Raw genomic sequence first — 17654 nt, 5'->3', positions numbered from 1 at the left:
TAGATGTGTGTGCTTGGTAGGTTAAATTTTCCTGCTGTTGTTTGAGATTAAATATTCCATTTCCCACAACAATAATGATTTCTTTAGAAGACACAACAGAAGACAGACACAGCAGCCCTGCACTTGGCCAGATTACAGAGTCCTGTATTACTTTCCACCCACAATGTTGCATTATTGGAACAATGGATATACTGTACATAAAGCAATACATACAAATGCCACAATGAACTTCATGTTTGAATCAGTTCTTTGTGAGCACAGTAGAAACAAATGCCACTGTTGATGAACGATTCAAGTGTCCAAACCTTCTAGCAATTTCCTTCATTAATCCTGCACTGATAATGAACCATAAAGGTGCAAAGATTTGTACCCACACATTATTTAGAGAGAGGTTTCCTTCAAAATCAGTGGGATAAAAAGAGCTTTCAAAATCAAGGCGTCCACCTCCCATTAAAAGCAATGACATTTTTTCCCCATCTGTTTGGCATGCAGAGGTCCCAATGTTCAATCCCTGGCATCTCCAGTTAGAGGGACTAGGCAAGTAGGTGATGTACAAAAGACCCTGGAAAGCTGCTGCTGCTGGTCTCAGTAAACAATACTGACCATGATGGACCAAGGGTCTGATTCAGTATAAGGCAGCTTCATATGTTCAACTGTTTCAGTGGATCTGGATACTTTGGACTACCCTTGAAAACAAACAACTTAGCCTGTGTTTCTCCAGTGGGGCAGTGCATGCCAAGACTCAAAGGTGCATGTCAAGGCTCAAAATATCCCAAAATGTGTGTCGTGGTGTAGTGAGACTGTTGAAAGGGAACAGTGGGGTGGTGAGCTGTAGAGGAAGATGAAGAGTCTAGAGGGAGATGAAGAGGTGTGGAGGGAGGGAAGTTGGATGGAACAGGCAGGAGATGTGGCAAAGGGTTGGCGCAGCCAGCACAGGGTTGGTTGTGTGAGTGTGTATATATATTCAGGAGCTGGGCAGAGGGGAAGATGTGGTGCAGGATGTGTTGGGACTTAAGAGGGCAAACAGCATATGGTCAGCAAGGGGGAAGATCAGAAAGGAACATGATATCATACCCAAAACGGAACTCTGTGCAGATATTATAAAGGGTTGGCAAGCATGTTACCTAGTTGAATTCCAGAAACAAACAACTCTGTTATTTTGGCAGCCAGAATCATTCTGGACATGTATCTCAGCACTACTTTAACTCCCAGATCTACCTTTTGTGTGTAAAACGGTAACCTACTGCAGAATATACGATGTCTAGTACAAATGCACCCAGCTAGGCAGAGAATTCACCCAAACACACACAACCGCCCACCATTCATTGTACACACTGACTTCCTCCGTAGCAGCTGTAATTTAGAGTTCCAGAGGCTACTATAATAAAATCTTCAATCCTAAATTTAAACCCCTAAATGTATCCTGAGCAGCTGCTCCTTCTTATTAAGTTTGTAAAAAACAACAACAAACCCTGTGCTTCTCGGAAGTCCTGAAATGGCACCTTTTTATTTAGGCACCTACGTGTGGATTTGGGCATTCCTAAAAATGAAGTCGAGGCCCCCTCTCCGGGTCTCAAAATGGCACACAGCATTCCACTGGATTTCTGTACCAGACACCAAACGGTGGACTCATCCCAAAGAGAAAGAGATGCAACAAGAAGCACAAAAAACGATCTGAACAGAATGTCACACGCTGCAAAATACTGTGCTCATTTCCAAGCTGATCTTAAGGCTGTCAGCAGAATTAAGAAAGGAGGGGGGGCAAGGAGAGGGGGAGAAAGAAAGAGAGAGAGAGAGAGAGAGAGAGAGAGAGAGAGAGAGAGAGAAATGAAATAAGATTCTAGAAATTCACTGAGGAGGTTTTAAAATTACCATTTGCAAATGATGCTTTTCTGAAAGAATTTGGGCTCACTAAAGGCTCTCACTATTTCCATGCGCCAGTCTTCACTCGATGGTATTTTCATTTTTAATACAATAATCCCTACTACTCATACTATGTCATGAGCTAGGCTCACTGGGAATTCCCATTAATTTCACTGGGACATGTGCAAGAGATCTTCCTGGTGGACTGTGCGTGTAGTCTTGTAAGAAGATGCTCCTATGGCATTCCCAGCGTGGAATCTTGTATTTCAGACAGATTCCCGCTGAGAAAGTCACTGGTCATGACAACCAGATTACAGATGCATTGATAGGGCAGCCCAAATGGTCCCAGTCCCTCCCCCCAATACATTATTTATCAAGTCAGTGGAGTAAGTGACCTTGTAATGCTGATAAGCCAGGATACTGCTCAACAATTATACAGATCCCTAATAAAGGGAGAAAGTCTTGGGGAATCCTTGTGAAACCAGTAAGCCTCTCACTTTGTCCCACTGCAAACAACTTCAGAACTCACGGCCACTCATGCTCAAGGATCCATTAGGCACAGCATGTTGGAACAGATACATCTGTAAATACCTCACATAGTGCAAAGAAACACAAATCCGTCCATCCACATCTCTCTCCTTCTGCCCCCCAGCTCAAAACACATCTCTTCTATGAAGCCCCCTTCTCCTTCCCAAGTGAAAGGAAACCGAAATGCAATCCATGGAACTGCGACCCCCCTTTGCCTTGCCTTTCCCTTGCAATCTAGACTGTAAGCTCCTCTGGGCAGGGACTTCTCCAGTTTCTATGACTCTGCAAAGGACCCTGTACACAGATGGCACTGATAAGATTTGCTCCGTGGAACAGTTTTTCAAAGGCTTAAAAAGCAAGCAGCCTTGGCTATATTTGTGTGTGGTGAGGACCGAAGGCAGCTGACTGTATAGACAAAAATGACAGCCATATGCCCCCAGTAAACAGACTTCCACAAAGGGAAGACCAGAAATCCCCCCCCCCCGCCCAACCTCTTCCCTCATTATTCCTGGCAAATGGATGTTCAAAGCAGAGCTCCAGGGAAGGGACTGACATTGGAAGTTCTCTGCAGGAACCGCTGTGGCACACCTTACCCCGTCTGATGGAGTCTGCAAAGCACTGCTTGCCTGCTCAAAGGCAAGGATGCTCTCTGCAGTCGTGGAATGGCTGAAGGGTTTCACAAACAGGAAATCTCCCTGCTCGGACATCGGGGAGAGGCAGGACTTGCAGTGCTGAGCTCCGGCGGCACCCACTTCCAGGTATCGGATAAAGCCCTCAGGACGTGGGCGCCCGCTGAAATTGACAGTGGACTTCCGGTCTGTCCTCCTGCTACAGCAGCGCGAGAGGAACCAGCCCGAGACACAGAGGCCCGACTTGAAGCACCGGGCTCCCACCACGGCCAGCATGACGCACGAGACGAGAGAGATGGCCACCAACGAGATGATAAGGTAGAGCGTTAAGTTGGGAGCTCTGGACGGCGATTTCGGGAGGCGGTCCAAAGACTTGGGGAAGTCCTGCACGGCACGGTTCTCAGAAGAGAGCAGGATCACCAGAGAGGCAGAGAGGGAGGGCACGCCGTTATCTCTCACCTCCACCACCACCCGGTGGGACACCCCCGGCTCCCTCAGCGCTCGGGTCACCCGGATCTCCCCGGAGTGGCGCTCCACTTTGAAAGGGGGGGCCTCGTTGGGCTCCTGGAGAAGATGGTAGGAGAGCCAAGCATTGTGTCCGCTGTCGGCGTCCACTGCCACCACCTTGGTCACCAAATACCCAGGTTCCACGGGGAGCGGGAAGGCGTGGTGAAAGGCAGAGCCCTTGGGGACCTCCGGGTGCACAATGGTGGGAGCGTTATCGTTTTGGTCCACGATGAACAAGTGGAGTGTGGCTGTGCTGCTGAGGGGTGGGGAGCCCGCGTCCTTCACTTCCACGGGGACCTGAAAGACCTTCTCTTGCTCGTAGTCAAGGACTCTGGAAGTATAAAGGCTGCCGTTCTCTTGATTGATGTGAAAATAGGTGGAGATGGGCAGGCCGTGGCTTCCATTGTCCACGATGGAGTAAGACAACTTGGAGTTGACCCCAATGTCTGGGTCGCAGGCTGAGAGAGAGAAGACGAGGGTCCCCGGAGGGGTGTTTTCTTCCACGTGTGCTGTGTAGGAAGGGATGGAGAAAGTGGGTGCGTTATCGTTCACGTCCGAGACCTGGATGAAGATGCTTTTCTGCGTGGCTCTCGGAGGCAGGCCAGAGTCAGTGGCTTTAACGGTGATGTTATACCCGGCAGCTTTCTCGCGGTCCAGGGGGCCATCAGTGACCAGCGAGTAATGCCCTTTGAACGATGACACCAGTTTGAAGGGGATGTGTCTGGTAATCTCCAGGCGAACTTGCCCGTTTTCCTCAGAGTCGTTGTCCTTTGCCCGGATGAGTGCAATGACGGTGCCCAAAGGTGCGTCTTCCTGCACGGGGCTGGATAGGGAGGTCAGTACAATCTCGGGGCTGTTGTCGTTGACGTCCACCACCTCGACGCGGATGTTGCAGTGGCCTTCCATGGCGGGGGATCCCTTGTCTCTCATGTAGATGGCTATCTCGTACGCACTGGATTCTTCGTAATCCAGCAGAGCTTTGGTCCGGATCTCCCCCGTTTGGGGGTCCAAACTGAACAAGCTGAGGAGTTTCAGAGGCACGCTGTTGCTGGCCTTGAAGAAATACTCCACCTCTCCGTTGGGGCCTTCGTCCAAGTCGGTGACGTTGAGCTTCGTGACAACGGTCCCCACGGGGACGTTCTCCTCCAGATAGACCTTGGAGACGGGGGGCTCGCACACCGGGGGGTTGTCGTTGGCGTCCAGGACGTGGACGGTGACCTTAGCCGTGCCGGACTGGACCGGCGCCCCGCTGTCCAGGGCCGTGAGGACCAAGTGGTGGACGGCGGCCTTCTCCCTGTCCAGGAGCTTCTCCAGGACGATCTCGGGCATCTTGACCCCGTCGCCCCGGACGTGGACGCCGAGGGCGAAGTGCTCGCTGGGGCTGAGCTCGTAGGCGGCGACGGAGTTGGAGCCGGTGTCGGGGTCCTCGGCGGCCTCGAGGCGCAGGCGGGTGCCCGGGTTGGCCACCTCGGTGATCTCCAGCGACACCTCCTCCTTGGGGAAGCGGGGGGCGTTGTCGTTCACGTCCAGGATCTCCACCTCCAGGCGGCTCAGCTGCAGCGGGTTCTCCAGCACCAGCTGGAGCGGGAAGGCGCACGTGGGGCTGGCGCGGCACAGCGCCTCGCGGTCCAGGCGCTCGTGCACCAGCAGCGCGCCGTCCGCCAGGTTGACGCGGAAGGCCGGCCGACGGCCCTCGCCCAGCAGCTGCAGGCGGCGGCCCGCCAGGCTGCGCGCCTCCACGCCCAGGTCCTTGGCCACGTTGCCCACCCACCAGCCCGGCGGACGGTCCTCCGGCACCGAGTAGCGCAGCTGCGCCGCCGCCAGGGCCGGCAGGCAGGCGGCCAGCGCCAGCAGCGGCTGCAGCATGCCTGGCGTCCGGGGCTCTGCCGCTGCTGCTGCTGCCGCGGCTGCTGCCGACGGGGCCTGGCTGCGCAGCCGACGGGAGCCCGCCGCAGCCGGTGATGGGGAGCGCGGAGGGGGCCTGGCTGGCGCGAGCCGCCGCCGCCGCCGCTCATTGGCAAGCCCGGGCTGACGACTGCCGCCGCCGCCGCCGCGAAGCCCCTTCCCCGAAACGGCCGCCCAGGAGCCCCCCTCCCCTCCTTCGCTCGCCGCCGCCGCCGCGCGCTCGCCCGCCCGCCCGGCTCCCCCCGGACGCCCCAGCCCGGCTCCCCCCAGGGGCGGCCAGGCCAGGCCAGGCCAGACCCCCGGGGGGAGGTGGAGGTGGTGCGGCGCGCGGACGGGGCGCGCGGCTGGCCGCTGCTGCAGCGGCGGGGACGGGCGGCCGCTTGCGCGCGGGGAGGTTGCGCCTTGCATTGGCCGCGCTCCCGGTGCGCCTTCCCCGCCTTTGAATTCTCCAAGCTCTGCATAGGGGTAGAAAAGGGCAAGAGTCCGGGAGCGCCTTAAGGACTAACACAAATGTGTCCTGGCAGGGGGGGAGCTTTCGTGAGCCGCAGCTCACTTCTTCAGATACGGCTAGGGTGTGAATCCACCTGTCTTTAATTCACAGTGGGTAGGTTAGTCTGTCCGCAGTAGTAGAAAAGAGCAAGAGTCAGGTAGCGCCTTAAAGACTAACACAAATGTTTTCTGGCAGGGGATGAGCTTTCGGAGGCACAGCTCACTTCTTCAGATACAGCTAGGATGTGAATCCATCTGTCTTTAATTCACAGTGGGTAGCCGTGTTAGTCTGTCTGCAGTAGTAGAAAAGAGCAAGAGTCCAGTAGCACCTTAAAGACTAACACAAATGTTTCCTGGCAGGGGGTGAGCTTTCGTGAGCCACAGCTCACTTCTTCAGATACGGCTAGAATGTGAATCCACCTGGTTTTAATTCACAGTGGGCAGCCGTGTTAGTCTGTCCGCAGTAGTAGAAAAGAGCAAGAGTCCAGTAGCACCTTAAAGACTAACACAAATGTTTCCTGGCAGGGGGTGAGCTTTCGTGAGCCACAGCTCACTTCTTCAGATACGGCTAGAATGTGAATCCACCTGGTTTTAATTCACAGTGGGCAGCCGTGTTAGTCTGTCCGCAGTAGTAGAAAAGAGCAAGAGTCCAGTAGCACCTTAAAGACTAACAAAAATATTTTCTGGCAGGGGGTGAGCTTTCGTGAGCCTGGATGCCAGTAGCACTTTAAAGACTAACAAAAATATTTTCTGGCAGGGTATGAGCTTTCGTGAGCCACAGCGTGAATTAAAGCCACTGTGAATTAAAGACAGATGGATTCACATTCTAGCTGTATCTGAAGAAGTGAGCTGTGGCTCACGAAAGCTCATACCCTGCCAGAAAATATTTTTGTTAATCTTTAAGGTGCTACTGGACTCTTGCTCTTTTCTACTACTGCGGACAGACTAACACGGCTACCCACTGTGAATTAAAGACAGATGGATTCACATCCTAGCTGTATCTGAAGAAGTGAGCTGTGGCTCACGAAAGCTCATACCCTGCCAGAAAATATTTTTGTTAGCCTTTAAGGTGCTACTGGACTCTTGCTCTTTTCTACTACTGCGTACAGACTAACACGGCTACCCACTGTGAATTATCTGCATAGGGGTTTATTGTTGAGTTTTGAGAATTCGGATGGGAAAAAGGTGCACCTAGAGCGGCGAATGCAAGGCGAAACCTCCCGTGCATAAATGGCCGGGGAAGGAAGGAGGGAGGGGAGAGCGTGGGCAACATCCCCCCTCCCGCCCTGTAAGGAAGGCCAGCGAGAGGGGCTGAGAGGGGTGACCCGGGGGGTGGGGACCCAGGGGGAGGGGGAGATGCGCGGGAAAGGCTCACCTTGCCGCAGAAGCCTCGCTCAGGGCCAGGGCGCCCCGGGGCCGCGCCCAGCGTCAGGGTGGGCTTCATGAAGACGAACTCACTGATGTCCGAGACGGGGGAGAGGCAGGAGCGGTAGCCCCGGGCGGGGGGTCCCAAGCAGGCCACTTGTACGCCCACGGGGGCCTCCCCGGGGCTCAGCTGGTAGTGGCAGCGCTCCAGCATGGGGTCCAGGGGGTCTTGGAGCGCGCCGGCTTGGCTCCTGCAGCATCCGAAGGCGGGAGCTGGCGAGCAGGCCCTGGGGTGGCAGCACCGGACTCCCAAGGCCACCAAAGCCATCAGCGAGATGGTGGAGATGGCGGCCAGGGAGACGATCAGGTACACGGTCACCATGGGGGGGCCCTCGCTCTCCACCGAGTGAGCGGTCAAGCCCAGGAAGGCTTCGGGGCTGCTCTCCTCCAGGAGCACCACCACGGTGACGGAGGTGGACATGCAAGGCTCTCCTGAGTCTCTGATGACCAGGACCAGCTCCTGGGTAGGGTCGTCCAGGTCCTGCAGGGCTCGCATGGTCCTCACCTCCCCGTTGCGCAGGGCCATACTGAAAAGGCTAGGGTCAGTGGCTTGCTCTAAGTGGTAGGAGAGCCAGGCGTTTCTCCCAGAGTCCAAGTCCACGGCCATAATTTTGGTGACCAAGGTGTTGGCTGCAGTTGATCGGGGAATCCTGAACTGCACCGCGGAATCTTTGCCCGCGAAGGGGAATCGGATCCAGGGCGCGTTGTCGTTTTGGTCCAATAAGTAGATGTGCGCCATGATCCTGTTGCATAGAGGAGGAGAGCCGCCATCACAGGCTTCCACCTGGAACCGAAAGTGGTTAATCTGCTCATAGTCAAAGGGGCGCTCTGCATACACTTGCCCGCTCGTTGGGTTGATGGAGATGTAAGAGGTGGGATCCTCAACTCTTTGTCGCCCAGGGCTGGCCAAAACAGAGTAGGAAAGGCGGGAATTCTGATCTTTATCGGCATCCGCTGCAGAAACTGTCAGGAGAACTGCCCCTACTGGATTGTTCTCTTCTAAGATCGCTTCATAATACGACCTGTCAAAATGAGGCGGGTTGTCGTTGATATCTGCAAGGGTAATGGAGAAAGACGTGTGCTGGGAGAAAGAAGGGCTTCCCAGGTCAAAGGCGTGAATGGTGACATTGTATTGCGCAGTGCTCTCCCGGTCTAGCTGCTCACTGGTGAGCAAGGAATACTGATGCTCAAAGTCCTTCCGAAGTTTGAAAGGGAGGTTTCTGGGCAGGTCGCACTGAACTTTCCCTTGATCGCCAGAGTCCTTGTCTTTGACGTGTATCACGGCAACGACAGTGCCAGGGGGTGCATCTTCATTAATGGAGCTAGAAAAAGAGGTAAGGACAACTTCAGGGGGGTTGTCATTCACATCCGTCACTTCTACCATTACACTGCAGTGCTCTTCCATGGTGGGGGAGCCCATATCCGTGGCCTCCACTTCGATCTCATACACGCTGGCCTCTTCAAAATCCAGGTTCCCTTGAACACGGATCTCTCCTGTGGTGTCGTCAATCGCAAACGTCTTGCGCAGGGTTTCTGAGTTATGGCTGCTGAGGGAATAGCGTATCTCTCCATTAGGCCCTTCATCCCGGTCTGTGGCATTCAGCTTGATGACCAGCGTCCCAAGAGGAGAGTTTTCGACCAAGCGGGTATGGTAAGTGGGCTTGTCAAAAACTGGGTGGTTATCATTGGCATCCAGGACTTGGACAGCAATTTGGATGGTGCTAGACTTGGGGGGTGTGCCACCATCCTCCGCTGTCAGGACTAAACGGTGAATAGCTATGTGCTCCCTGTCCAACACGTTCTCCAGGACCAGCTCTGGGAATTTGCTGCCGTCTGTGCGTGCCTTCACGTTGAGGTTGAAGTTCTCGTTGGCGCTGAGGTGGTAGGTCTGCAGAGTGTTTGTTCCTACGTCCGGATCCTGCGCGTGCGGGACGGGGAAACGCGCGCCCAGTGCAGCCAGCTCATAGATCTGCAGAGCGATCGCATTACTTGAGAATTCAGGAGCATTGTCGTTGATATCCAGAATCTCCACTTCAATGCGATAGAACTCCACGGGGTTTTCAATCGCAAGCTTAAGATGCAAGAAGCACCGCAGGTTCTGCCCACAGAGCTGCTCTCTGTCTATTCTGTCACTGACTATTATGATTCCAGTGTTCACATTCACAGAGAAATACTGGGAGTCAGAATCGGAAAGCACCTGCAGATTGGCAGCTGCCAGCTTTGCCACATCCATTCCTAAGTCCTTAGCAACGTTTCCCACAAAGGATCCTCGAGTGAGTTCCTCTGGGACAGAGTAGCGGATCTGTGCAGAAGAGCCACTCAGAAGCAGCCAGAAAGAAAAGGCATGCAGGAGTCCCAGACGCCAGGCAGAGTTTTCTGTTCTGAGCATCTTTCTGATATCCACAGCAGGAAGCAATAACACTGCAAACCGGGAGCTATTTATAGCAGACAGTATTTCTTTAAGCCCCTGGAGGATACACCGCCTATCTGGAAGAAATATGAAATATCGGAGAGAAAAGGGGGACTGTGATCACTGTTTACCTCTCTCATTCATTGTTTTGGTTTGAGAGGGATTGATACAGCTGTGGAGGGGAGTGGTACGCGCCGCCCGATCTTCAATGCTAGCCTCCCCGCCATTGGCTGAGACTGCCTCCCTCTTTATCCAATCGGCGGCCTCCTTCTCAGGACAGCAACACACGCACCAATCCAAGTGTGGAAGTTGCTACTGTGCAAAAAAGGACCGCGTAACCTGCTGTTTTTAACCTAGAGACACCAGGCTAAACGGCAGACAATGGAAAACAAAGCCCAAACCGACTGGGGCTTTGATTTCTGCCCCAGCTACAAGATCCTCTGAAGCAGCAGCAGCAGTAGCAACAGCAAAAGGCCTCCCTGGCTTTCTAAGCACAGCCTGACTCCTCTCTTCCCGTTCAGAACTGCTGCTTTGTACGTTCTGGGAGGAAAGGCAGTTCAAGGGAAGCTAGAAAGCTGTGGCTGAGGCTTCCCAATTAACCAACTCCACTGGCTTTAGACTAAAAAGGCATAACAGTTCTGGTTAACGGTCTAAACATTCTCAGAGAGAAAAAAAATCTAAGTACATTTTCAGTGACAAGGGCTATTGCTGTTCTAGAAATGTTAAGAAGTGCATGAGAGCTGGATTTGGGACTGGCAGCTTCTGAAGGATGCCAGTTCGCAGTTCACACCCCAAAGCCAACTCCTTACATCCTCTGAGGGCCTTTGCCAGCTAACAGGCAACTTTGGTGCACAAAGGAAACCCACATCATTTGCCCCTGATTACATGGCTTCCCCTTTGCCAGCACAGTGCTGGATCAGGCCAAGCAAAAACTGCCCCCACCCCATTTGGGTAACATGTGGACAGCCTCTGGTCAGGTGGCAAAGGCTCTTTGGAGACAAGCAATTCGCTAGGAGAAAAGGAAGAGAAAATGCCACCTCACCTGCCTGGGATGGTTCAGTGTATTAGTACGAGATAAGAAAGAATCATAGTCCCTTGTTAGAGTACTTGGTGGGGGGTAATCCACAGGCCTCATGAAGGTGAAATCACTTCTGTCAGATCCCGGGGAGTAGCTGGCCCTATAGCACTGGCTCTCAGAGTCCGTGGGCCTCAGCGTGACCTCCATGTATTTCAGGGTGCCGTCGGAGTTCAGCTGCAGCTTGGGGCTAGATTGTTTGAAAACGTCCCTGGCAGGAACATCACTCAGGCTGCAGCAAGAGGAATCTCTGCGCCTTTTACTCCAAAAGCATTTTGCAGACAGAACGATGAAAGTAATAATAGACACAATGCTCACAGCCACCAGTGCGATAATCAGGTAGAAGGTGAGGTCCAGTTTTTCTTTGGGTTTAGTCAGGAAATCATGAAGTTGAGGCCCTTCCTCTAACACTTCATCCTCCAAAGACACCAAGATGGTGACGGTGGTGGACAAAGACGGCTCTCCGTTGTCCTTCACCAGGACAAGGATTTTCTGTGCAGGGAGATCTGTTTCTTGGAAGTCTCGAACAGTCCGGATTTCCCCAGTGTAGGAAGCCACTCGAAACAAGGAAGGGTCTGTTGACTGTGGAAGCAAAGAATAGGACAGCCAGGCATTATGGCCAGAGTCCGCATCCACTGCTGTGATTTTGGTGACTATATAGCCTGCCGGTGCAGACTGAGGGATCCTTTGGAACGCTGACAACTCCTGGCCAGTCACTGGGTGCAAAACAGAGGGTGTGTTATCATTCTGATCTAGTATGAAGAGGTAGACAGTGACATTGGAGCTCAACTGGGGTGACCCAGCATCCTGGACAGTGACAGGGATTTGCAGTACCTGAAGCATCTCATAGTCAAAAGAGCGCTGGGCATAAATGTTCCCATTGTCTGGGTTAATGTAGATAAAGGAAGAGACGGGGGCATCTTGGATCCAACTTCCTGACACTAAGTAAGTCAGGCGGGAATTGTCACCCTCATCAGGATCAGAGGCCGCCACTGTGCACAACAGGGAGCCAGGTGGGTTGTTCTCCTTCAGGAAGGAGTTGTAGTAATTCTGGGAGAAGTACGGGGCATTGTCATTGACATCTGAAATGTTCAGCACAATAATGACATCTGTGCTTAGAGGTGGGGACCCCGAGTCTCGGGCGGTCAGTTTGATGGTATATTGTGAAACCGTTTCTCTGTCCAGCTTCTCACGGGTGATTAAAGAATAGTGGTTTTCAAAAGATTTGACTTTAAAGGGCAGCTTTGGTGATATTTCTAAAATTACTTCACCATTGGCCCCTGAATCTTGGTCTCTGACATTGAAAAGCCCCACCACTGTCTCCAAAGGGGTATTTTCTGGCACTGGGTTTACTAGGGAGGTAAGAAGAAACTCAGGGGCATTGTCATTCTCATCTTTGATTTCCACATGGATAACACAGTGGCCTTCCATTTGTGGAACACCCTTATCTCGGGCCCTCACGTGAAGTTCATAAGAACGGGATTCTTCAAAATCCACATCTCCTTGGACACGGATCTCACCTGAGTGGGGATCCAAACCAAACAACTTCTGGATGGAATCAGGCGTGTGGATTCCGAAATAATACTGTATTTCTCCATTAGAACCTTCATCTGGGTCAGTTGCATTGAGTTTGAAAAGCAAAGAACCTACAGGGATGTTCTCCAACAGGCTGACCTTGTACACTGGAAGATCAAATGTCGGCTCATTGTCATTATTATCAAGGACCACAATGGTGAGCTGAGCTGTTCCAGAGAGGACAGGATCCCCCCCATCATGAGCAGTCAATATGAGCTGGTGTTCTGGCTGTTGCTCTCTGTCCAAAGGCTGCTCCAGTACCAGTTCTGGTAAAAGCTTGCCGTCCTTCACATTCTTTACATTGAGGGAAAAGTGGGGGTTGGGACTGAGTCGGTAGGCACTGACAGCATTAGTCCCCACATCGGCATCATGCGCGCTCTCCAGTGGGAAACGTGCCCCTATGGTGGCAGACTCGGCTATTTTCAATAAAAGCCAGGGAGTGAGGAACCTGGGGGAATTGTCATTCAAGTCCAGAATCTCCACTTCCAAGTGAAAGAGTTCCAGGGGGTTTTCTATAACAACTTGGACCGGCAAGATGCATACTAAGCTGGCTCCACACAGGCTCTCCCGGTCTATCTTTTCATTCACCAGAAGGGTACCACTGGCCAGATTCACTGCAAAGTACCTCCTGCTCTCCTCAGCCAGCCTCAGCCTGCGACTTGCAAGATTTGCCACTGTTAAGCCCACGTCCTGAGCCACCTTCCCCACCACAGTCCCCGGCTCCGATTCCTCCACCACAGAGTAGCGGATCTGTCCTGTGACCAATGCCTGGCCGAACAGCAAAAATAAGCCTGGTACTTGCCATTTGGACGAAGGTTGCCAAGACCAACGAGGCTCCATTTCAGAAAAGTCTTCAATCTCTGAGGTATTCCAATGGTCAGGAGGTTACCAGACCAGGATGAGTGCCGTTTTAAAATCCCTTGGTATTCCCTTCCAAAGGCATTGGAGTGGCTTTTAAGCTTGCCTGGCTGCAGCAACTGAGTGTTAGTCAGAGAGCTGAGGGGGTGGATTGGGGGAGGGAAGCTGAGCTACAGCCATAGCGACGACGACGGAGGAGGAAAGTCAAGGCAGAAAGAGCAGATTCTGCCTCCCCCCCCCCATCAAATTGGGATCAGCACCCGACTGGATGACAGCTCTGCTCACTCTCCACCAATGGCAACTCCACCTACACTCTTAAAGCCGCAGAGATATGGAAGGTGGAGATGCCAGAACTGGTCGCCTTGGTCCTCCATCCCCAAAACTTAAGGATTCAGGAGCCTGGTTCGTCACTGGTTTTGGCAGCTAAGTTTAGCTGCTTAGTTTCTTGTTCTCAAGGAAACAGCACGTCCGGGAAGCCTAAATGGTACAAATCCTCATTGTTCACATGAGCCAGATTCCTTCTATCTCCTCTTAACGGAAAAAGCAATGCTCAGCTGTGGGGACTACAGAACCGTTGCTTCTCTGACTAATAACTAGAGTGATTTTTTGCTTGCTATGAAGAAGGTATCTGTTCAAGCCCAACAAAGGGAAGATAGGACCCCTTACAGAAAGGGCTTTTGGCGCTTGTCAAGGCAGCCTCCCCCTCCTCTCTATTTAAAACCATAGACGTTACCAAGGCAAAAGCAACCCTTTTAGAATGTTCGCTTCCAAACACAAAAACAGAACTCAGTGCTAGCATGTATAAACTTCAGCTCGCTTAAGGCCTCCAAGTCCCATTCAATTGGCTCTCCAAAATTAGCACAACACAGGCAGGGCAATAGTATTTCTCTGTAACCAAGAAGCAATGGCATAACTTCAATCTGCAGAAATCTACAAACCAAGCAATTTTTAGGCTATAGTTAAAAAATAAAATAAAAGGCCAGTTTACAAAATACCAAATTACTTACATTAATTAGATGGATCGAAAAGCTTGCATTTTATCTATGGTTAATAATATTGACATCAAAGCGTAGGCTCATAACACTGGAATGGACGCAATGGGGGAAATGTCTAGCACAACCCCTTGTCTAAGACAGGACATTCTTAAAAGTATTTCTCACTGCTCCTCCTTTAAAAGCAACCAAAGGATGAAAATTCTGCAAACTTCTCAGGCAAATTATTCACACTGGACTTATATCTAGAAACTCTTGTTAACATTTAACCTACAATCTGTATCACAGATTCCTTGCAGAATCTCAAATCCAAAGAACAAATTCCAACTAGCAAGTCAACCATCTTAATACAATGCCTGTATGATATGGCTACCACTATCAAAGGGGGCTTAGAGAATAGTTTCAGGCAGGCAACCACATTAGTTTGTAGTGATAGAACAACATTCACATCCAGTAGCACCTTAAAAACCATGGACAATTTTGTTGGTCTTTAAAGTGCCACCGGACTCAAATTTTGTGCATAGAGAATAGGATTTTTTTTGTCTCACCTCATTTGGTTCTCGGGAGAGACTTCCAGCCAGAAGAGTATCTGTATTGTTGATATCCTGTTGAGTGAATGGCTTTGCAATCCTGAAATTTCCCCCTCCTGACAAGAGGGTCTGACCAGATCTTAGGAGAGGAAAATGAGAAACAGAATCTCTCCCAATGAACGCTGTGGGGAACTCCATTTTCTCATCTGGGCTCAAGCTCACTGGGAAAGTGTCGAAGTGTCTTGCCGTGGTTGCAGAGTTTCTTCCCTTCACATCTCTGGTCCAAGTCACGTCCAAGGGCCTTCTTCTCAATCTCTGAAGGCATTTTGTAGCTAAAAATGCAAAAGTCAAAATAGAAAGGACAGAGATTGCCACCACGGCGATAATAAGATGCAAGGTCATGTGGGAGAGCCCGGCGGGTTCCACGGTGGCCTTCCTGAGATCCGCCATGCCTGGCTCGTGCCCATGCTCTATGTTCAGCACCAGAGATGCGGTGGCAGTCAGGGGTGGTTTCCCATTGTCCAGGATCTCAACGACAAGCTCCTGGGAAGGGGAGTCTTGTTCCAGAAGAGATCGGATCATCCGGATCTCTCCTGAGTACGCTGAGACTTGGAAGAGGCTTGGGTCTGTGGCCTGTTGCAGCTTATAAGAAATCCATGCGTTCCGCCCAGAGTCCGCATCCACAGCTGTCACCTTGGTTACTAAGTAACCTTCCTGTGCTGAGAAAGGAACTGGCTGCTGGGCAAGGACCCCCTCCCTGGTCACCGGGTACACAATAAGAGGAGCATTATCATTCTGGTCAACAATGAAAATGGAGACGGTCACATTGGTGCTCAGGGGAGGAGAGCCGCTGTCTTTTGCTTGTATCTGGAAAGCCAGCCGCTGGGTTTGCTCGTAGTCAAATGAGCAGCCGCTGTAGATGGTGCCGTTTTCTGTGACATGGACGTAGGAGGAAATGGGCACTCCATTGATAGTATGCTCCACCAATGAGTAGGACAGTTTGGAGTTCTGCCCCAGATCAGGGTCAAAGGCAGATACAGTAATGATTGGCACCCCCAAAGCATTGTTCTCGTTCACAAGAGCCTGATATGCAGGCTGCGAGAAGGAGGGTGGGTTATCGTTCAGATCAGAGATGTTTACAAGCAAATGGCTCTGGCTGGAAAGAGGCGGAGAACCAAAATCTGTAGCTGTGATTATAACATCGTATTGTGATATCTCCTCCCGATCCAGAGGGCCACTGGTTATCAATGAGTAGTGGTTCTTAAAAGAGGGGACAATCTGGAAGGGGACATCTGCAGGAAGACGAAGCTGGACTTCCCCATTTTCCCCAGAATCTCCATCACTGACTCTGAGGAGGCCCACTACAGTACCAGGGGGAGCATCTTCTGGTACGGTGGTGGAGAGGGAAATGAACTTAATCAAAGGTGTGTTATCATTCAAATCTGCTACCTCCACTAGGACATTACAGTGAGCATCCATGGAAGGCGACCCTTGGTCTTTAGCCCTCACATCAATTTCATAAGAAGTGGCAGCTTCACAGTCCACGTTTCCCAGAACTCGTATCTCCCCAGTCTCTTCATTAAGGCTGAAGATTTTCCGGATTTTCTGGGAAGTGTGGCTGCTGAAGGAATAGGTCACTTTCCCATTTGGTCCCTCATCCTTGTCTATGGCATGTAAATGTACAACCAGAGCTCCCGGCGGGGCATTTTCTAGCAGGCTAACTTTGTACATTGTCTGATTAAACACAGGGGAATTATCATTGGCATCAATAACCGACACCACAATCTCAGCAGTCCCGGATCTTGGTGGAATTCCTCCGTCCAGGGCTGTAAGCACCAAACGATGACTCTGCTGTTCCTCTCTGTCCAGCGCCTTTTCCAAAATCAGTTCGGGATGTTTGCTGCCACCTTTGTGGGACTTAATGCTCAGGGTGAAGTGCCCATGGGGACTCAGCTGGTAGGTGCTCACTGAATTTATGCCAACGTCCAAGTCCTCTGCACTCTCCAGGGGGAAGCGGGTCCCTGGCTTCGCAGACTCGGCAATCTCCAAACGGGTGAGGCTGTTAAGGAAAACGGGGTCGTTGTCGTTCACATCCAGGATCTCTACTTCCAGTCGGTGGGAGGCGGTGGGGTTAGCTAGCAAGAGCTCTAGATACAGCAGGCAACGCAAGCTGGGCCCACATAGTTGCTCTCGGTCCAGCCGTTCTTTGACTACCAAGACCCCGCTCTGAGCCTCAGCTTGGAAGTACTTCTCTGTTGAGCCAGCCACGATCTGCAGCTGTCGGGAGACCAACCGGGCAGCATCCAGACCCAGGTCTTTAGCCACATTCCCAACAAAGGCCCCAGGTGCCAGTTCCTCCAGGATGGAATAGCGGAGCTGTGTCATCTCTCCGGCGCTCCGGAGAGAGACAGAAACCAAAAGCCAAACACTTACTTGCCACGGCAGAAATGGTCTTTCCGTGGGAGAGAGCATGATGCCGACCAAAATGTCTCCCCCCTTTGCTGGACCTCCGTCTTCTCCAACCCCTACACATCCAAGGAAGCAACAGAGTATCCGATTTTAGATCACAGAAGGGCTCACAAAGCTGTGCGCCATCTGTATCTCTTATCTTGTTTTTCCACGGAGAATGGAACAGCAGCCACGAGTCTGTCCCAGAATCCAGAGAGGAGGGACTTGGCTGTCAATCAAAGCAGAGACTGGGTCTCTGCGACCAAGGAAGCTTTCCGATGGACCACCCCTTTCTCCGACGGTGTGGGGGAGGTCTTAAAGAGCCAGTGCAAATGTTGTAGACCTGGGAGCCAATTTGCCAGCTGTCACTGCCTGATTTTCCCAAGATAATTATCTTAACATTTAATCCTATGTCAGAGC

At 51.8% G+C, this 17654-nt stretch overlaps 1 protein-coding gene across 20 annotated transcripts in view; it reads right to left on the bottom strand.

The window, feature by feature from the left end:
- LOC130488791 (protocadherin gamma-A12-like) overlaps positions 1–17654 on the bottom strand; it is a 358724-nt gene that overhangs the window by 32277 nt on the left and 308793 nt on the right. Inside the window, exon 1 of one of the 20 annotated variants that reach the window (XM_056862429.1) lies at positions 14805–17336. The exons of the other annotated variants lie outside the window; for them this stretch is intronic. Coding sequence (XP_056718407.1) covers positions 14805–17258 — 2454 coding nt within the window. The 5' untranslated portion in view covers positions 17259–17336. Of the gene's footprint in view, positions 1–14804; positions 17337–17654 lie in introns of those variants that run through there. 20 annotated transcript variants of the gene reach the window in all.

The sequence above is a fragment of the Euleptes europaea genome, chromosome 17, assembly GCF_029931775.1.
Source record: "Euleptes europaea isolate rEulEur1 chromosome 17, rEulEur1.hap1, whole genome shotgun sequence".
NCBI classification, from domain to species: domain Eukaryota; kingdom Metazoa; phylum Chordata; class Lepidosauria; order Squamata; family Sphaerodactylidae; genus Euleptes; species Euleptes europaea.
Note: the sequence above shows the minus strand (reverse complement) of the source record. Positions and strands in the feature narration are given on the sequence as shown.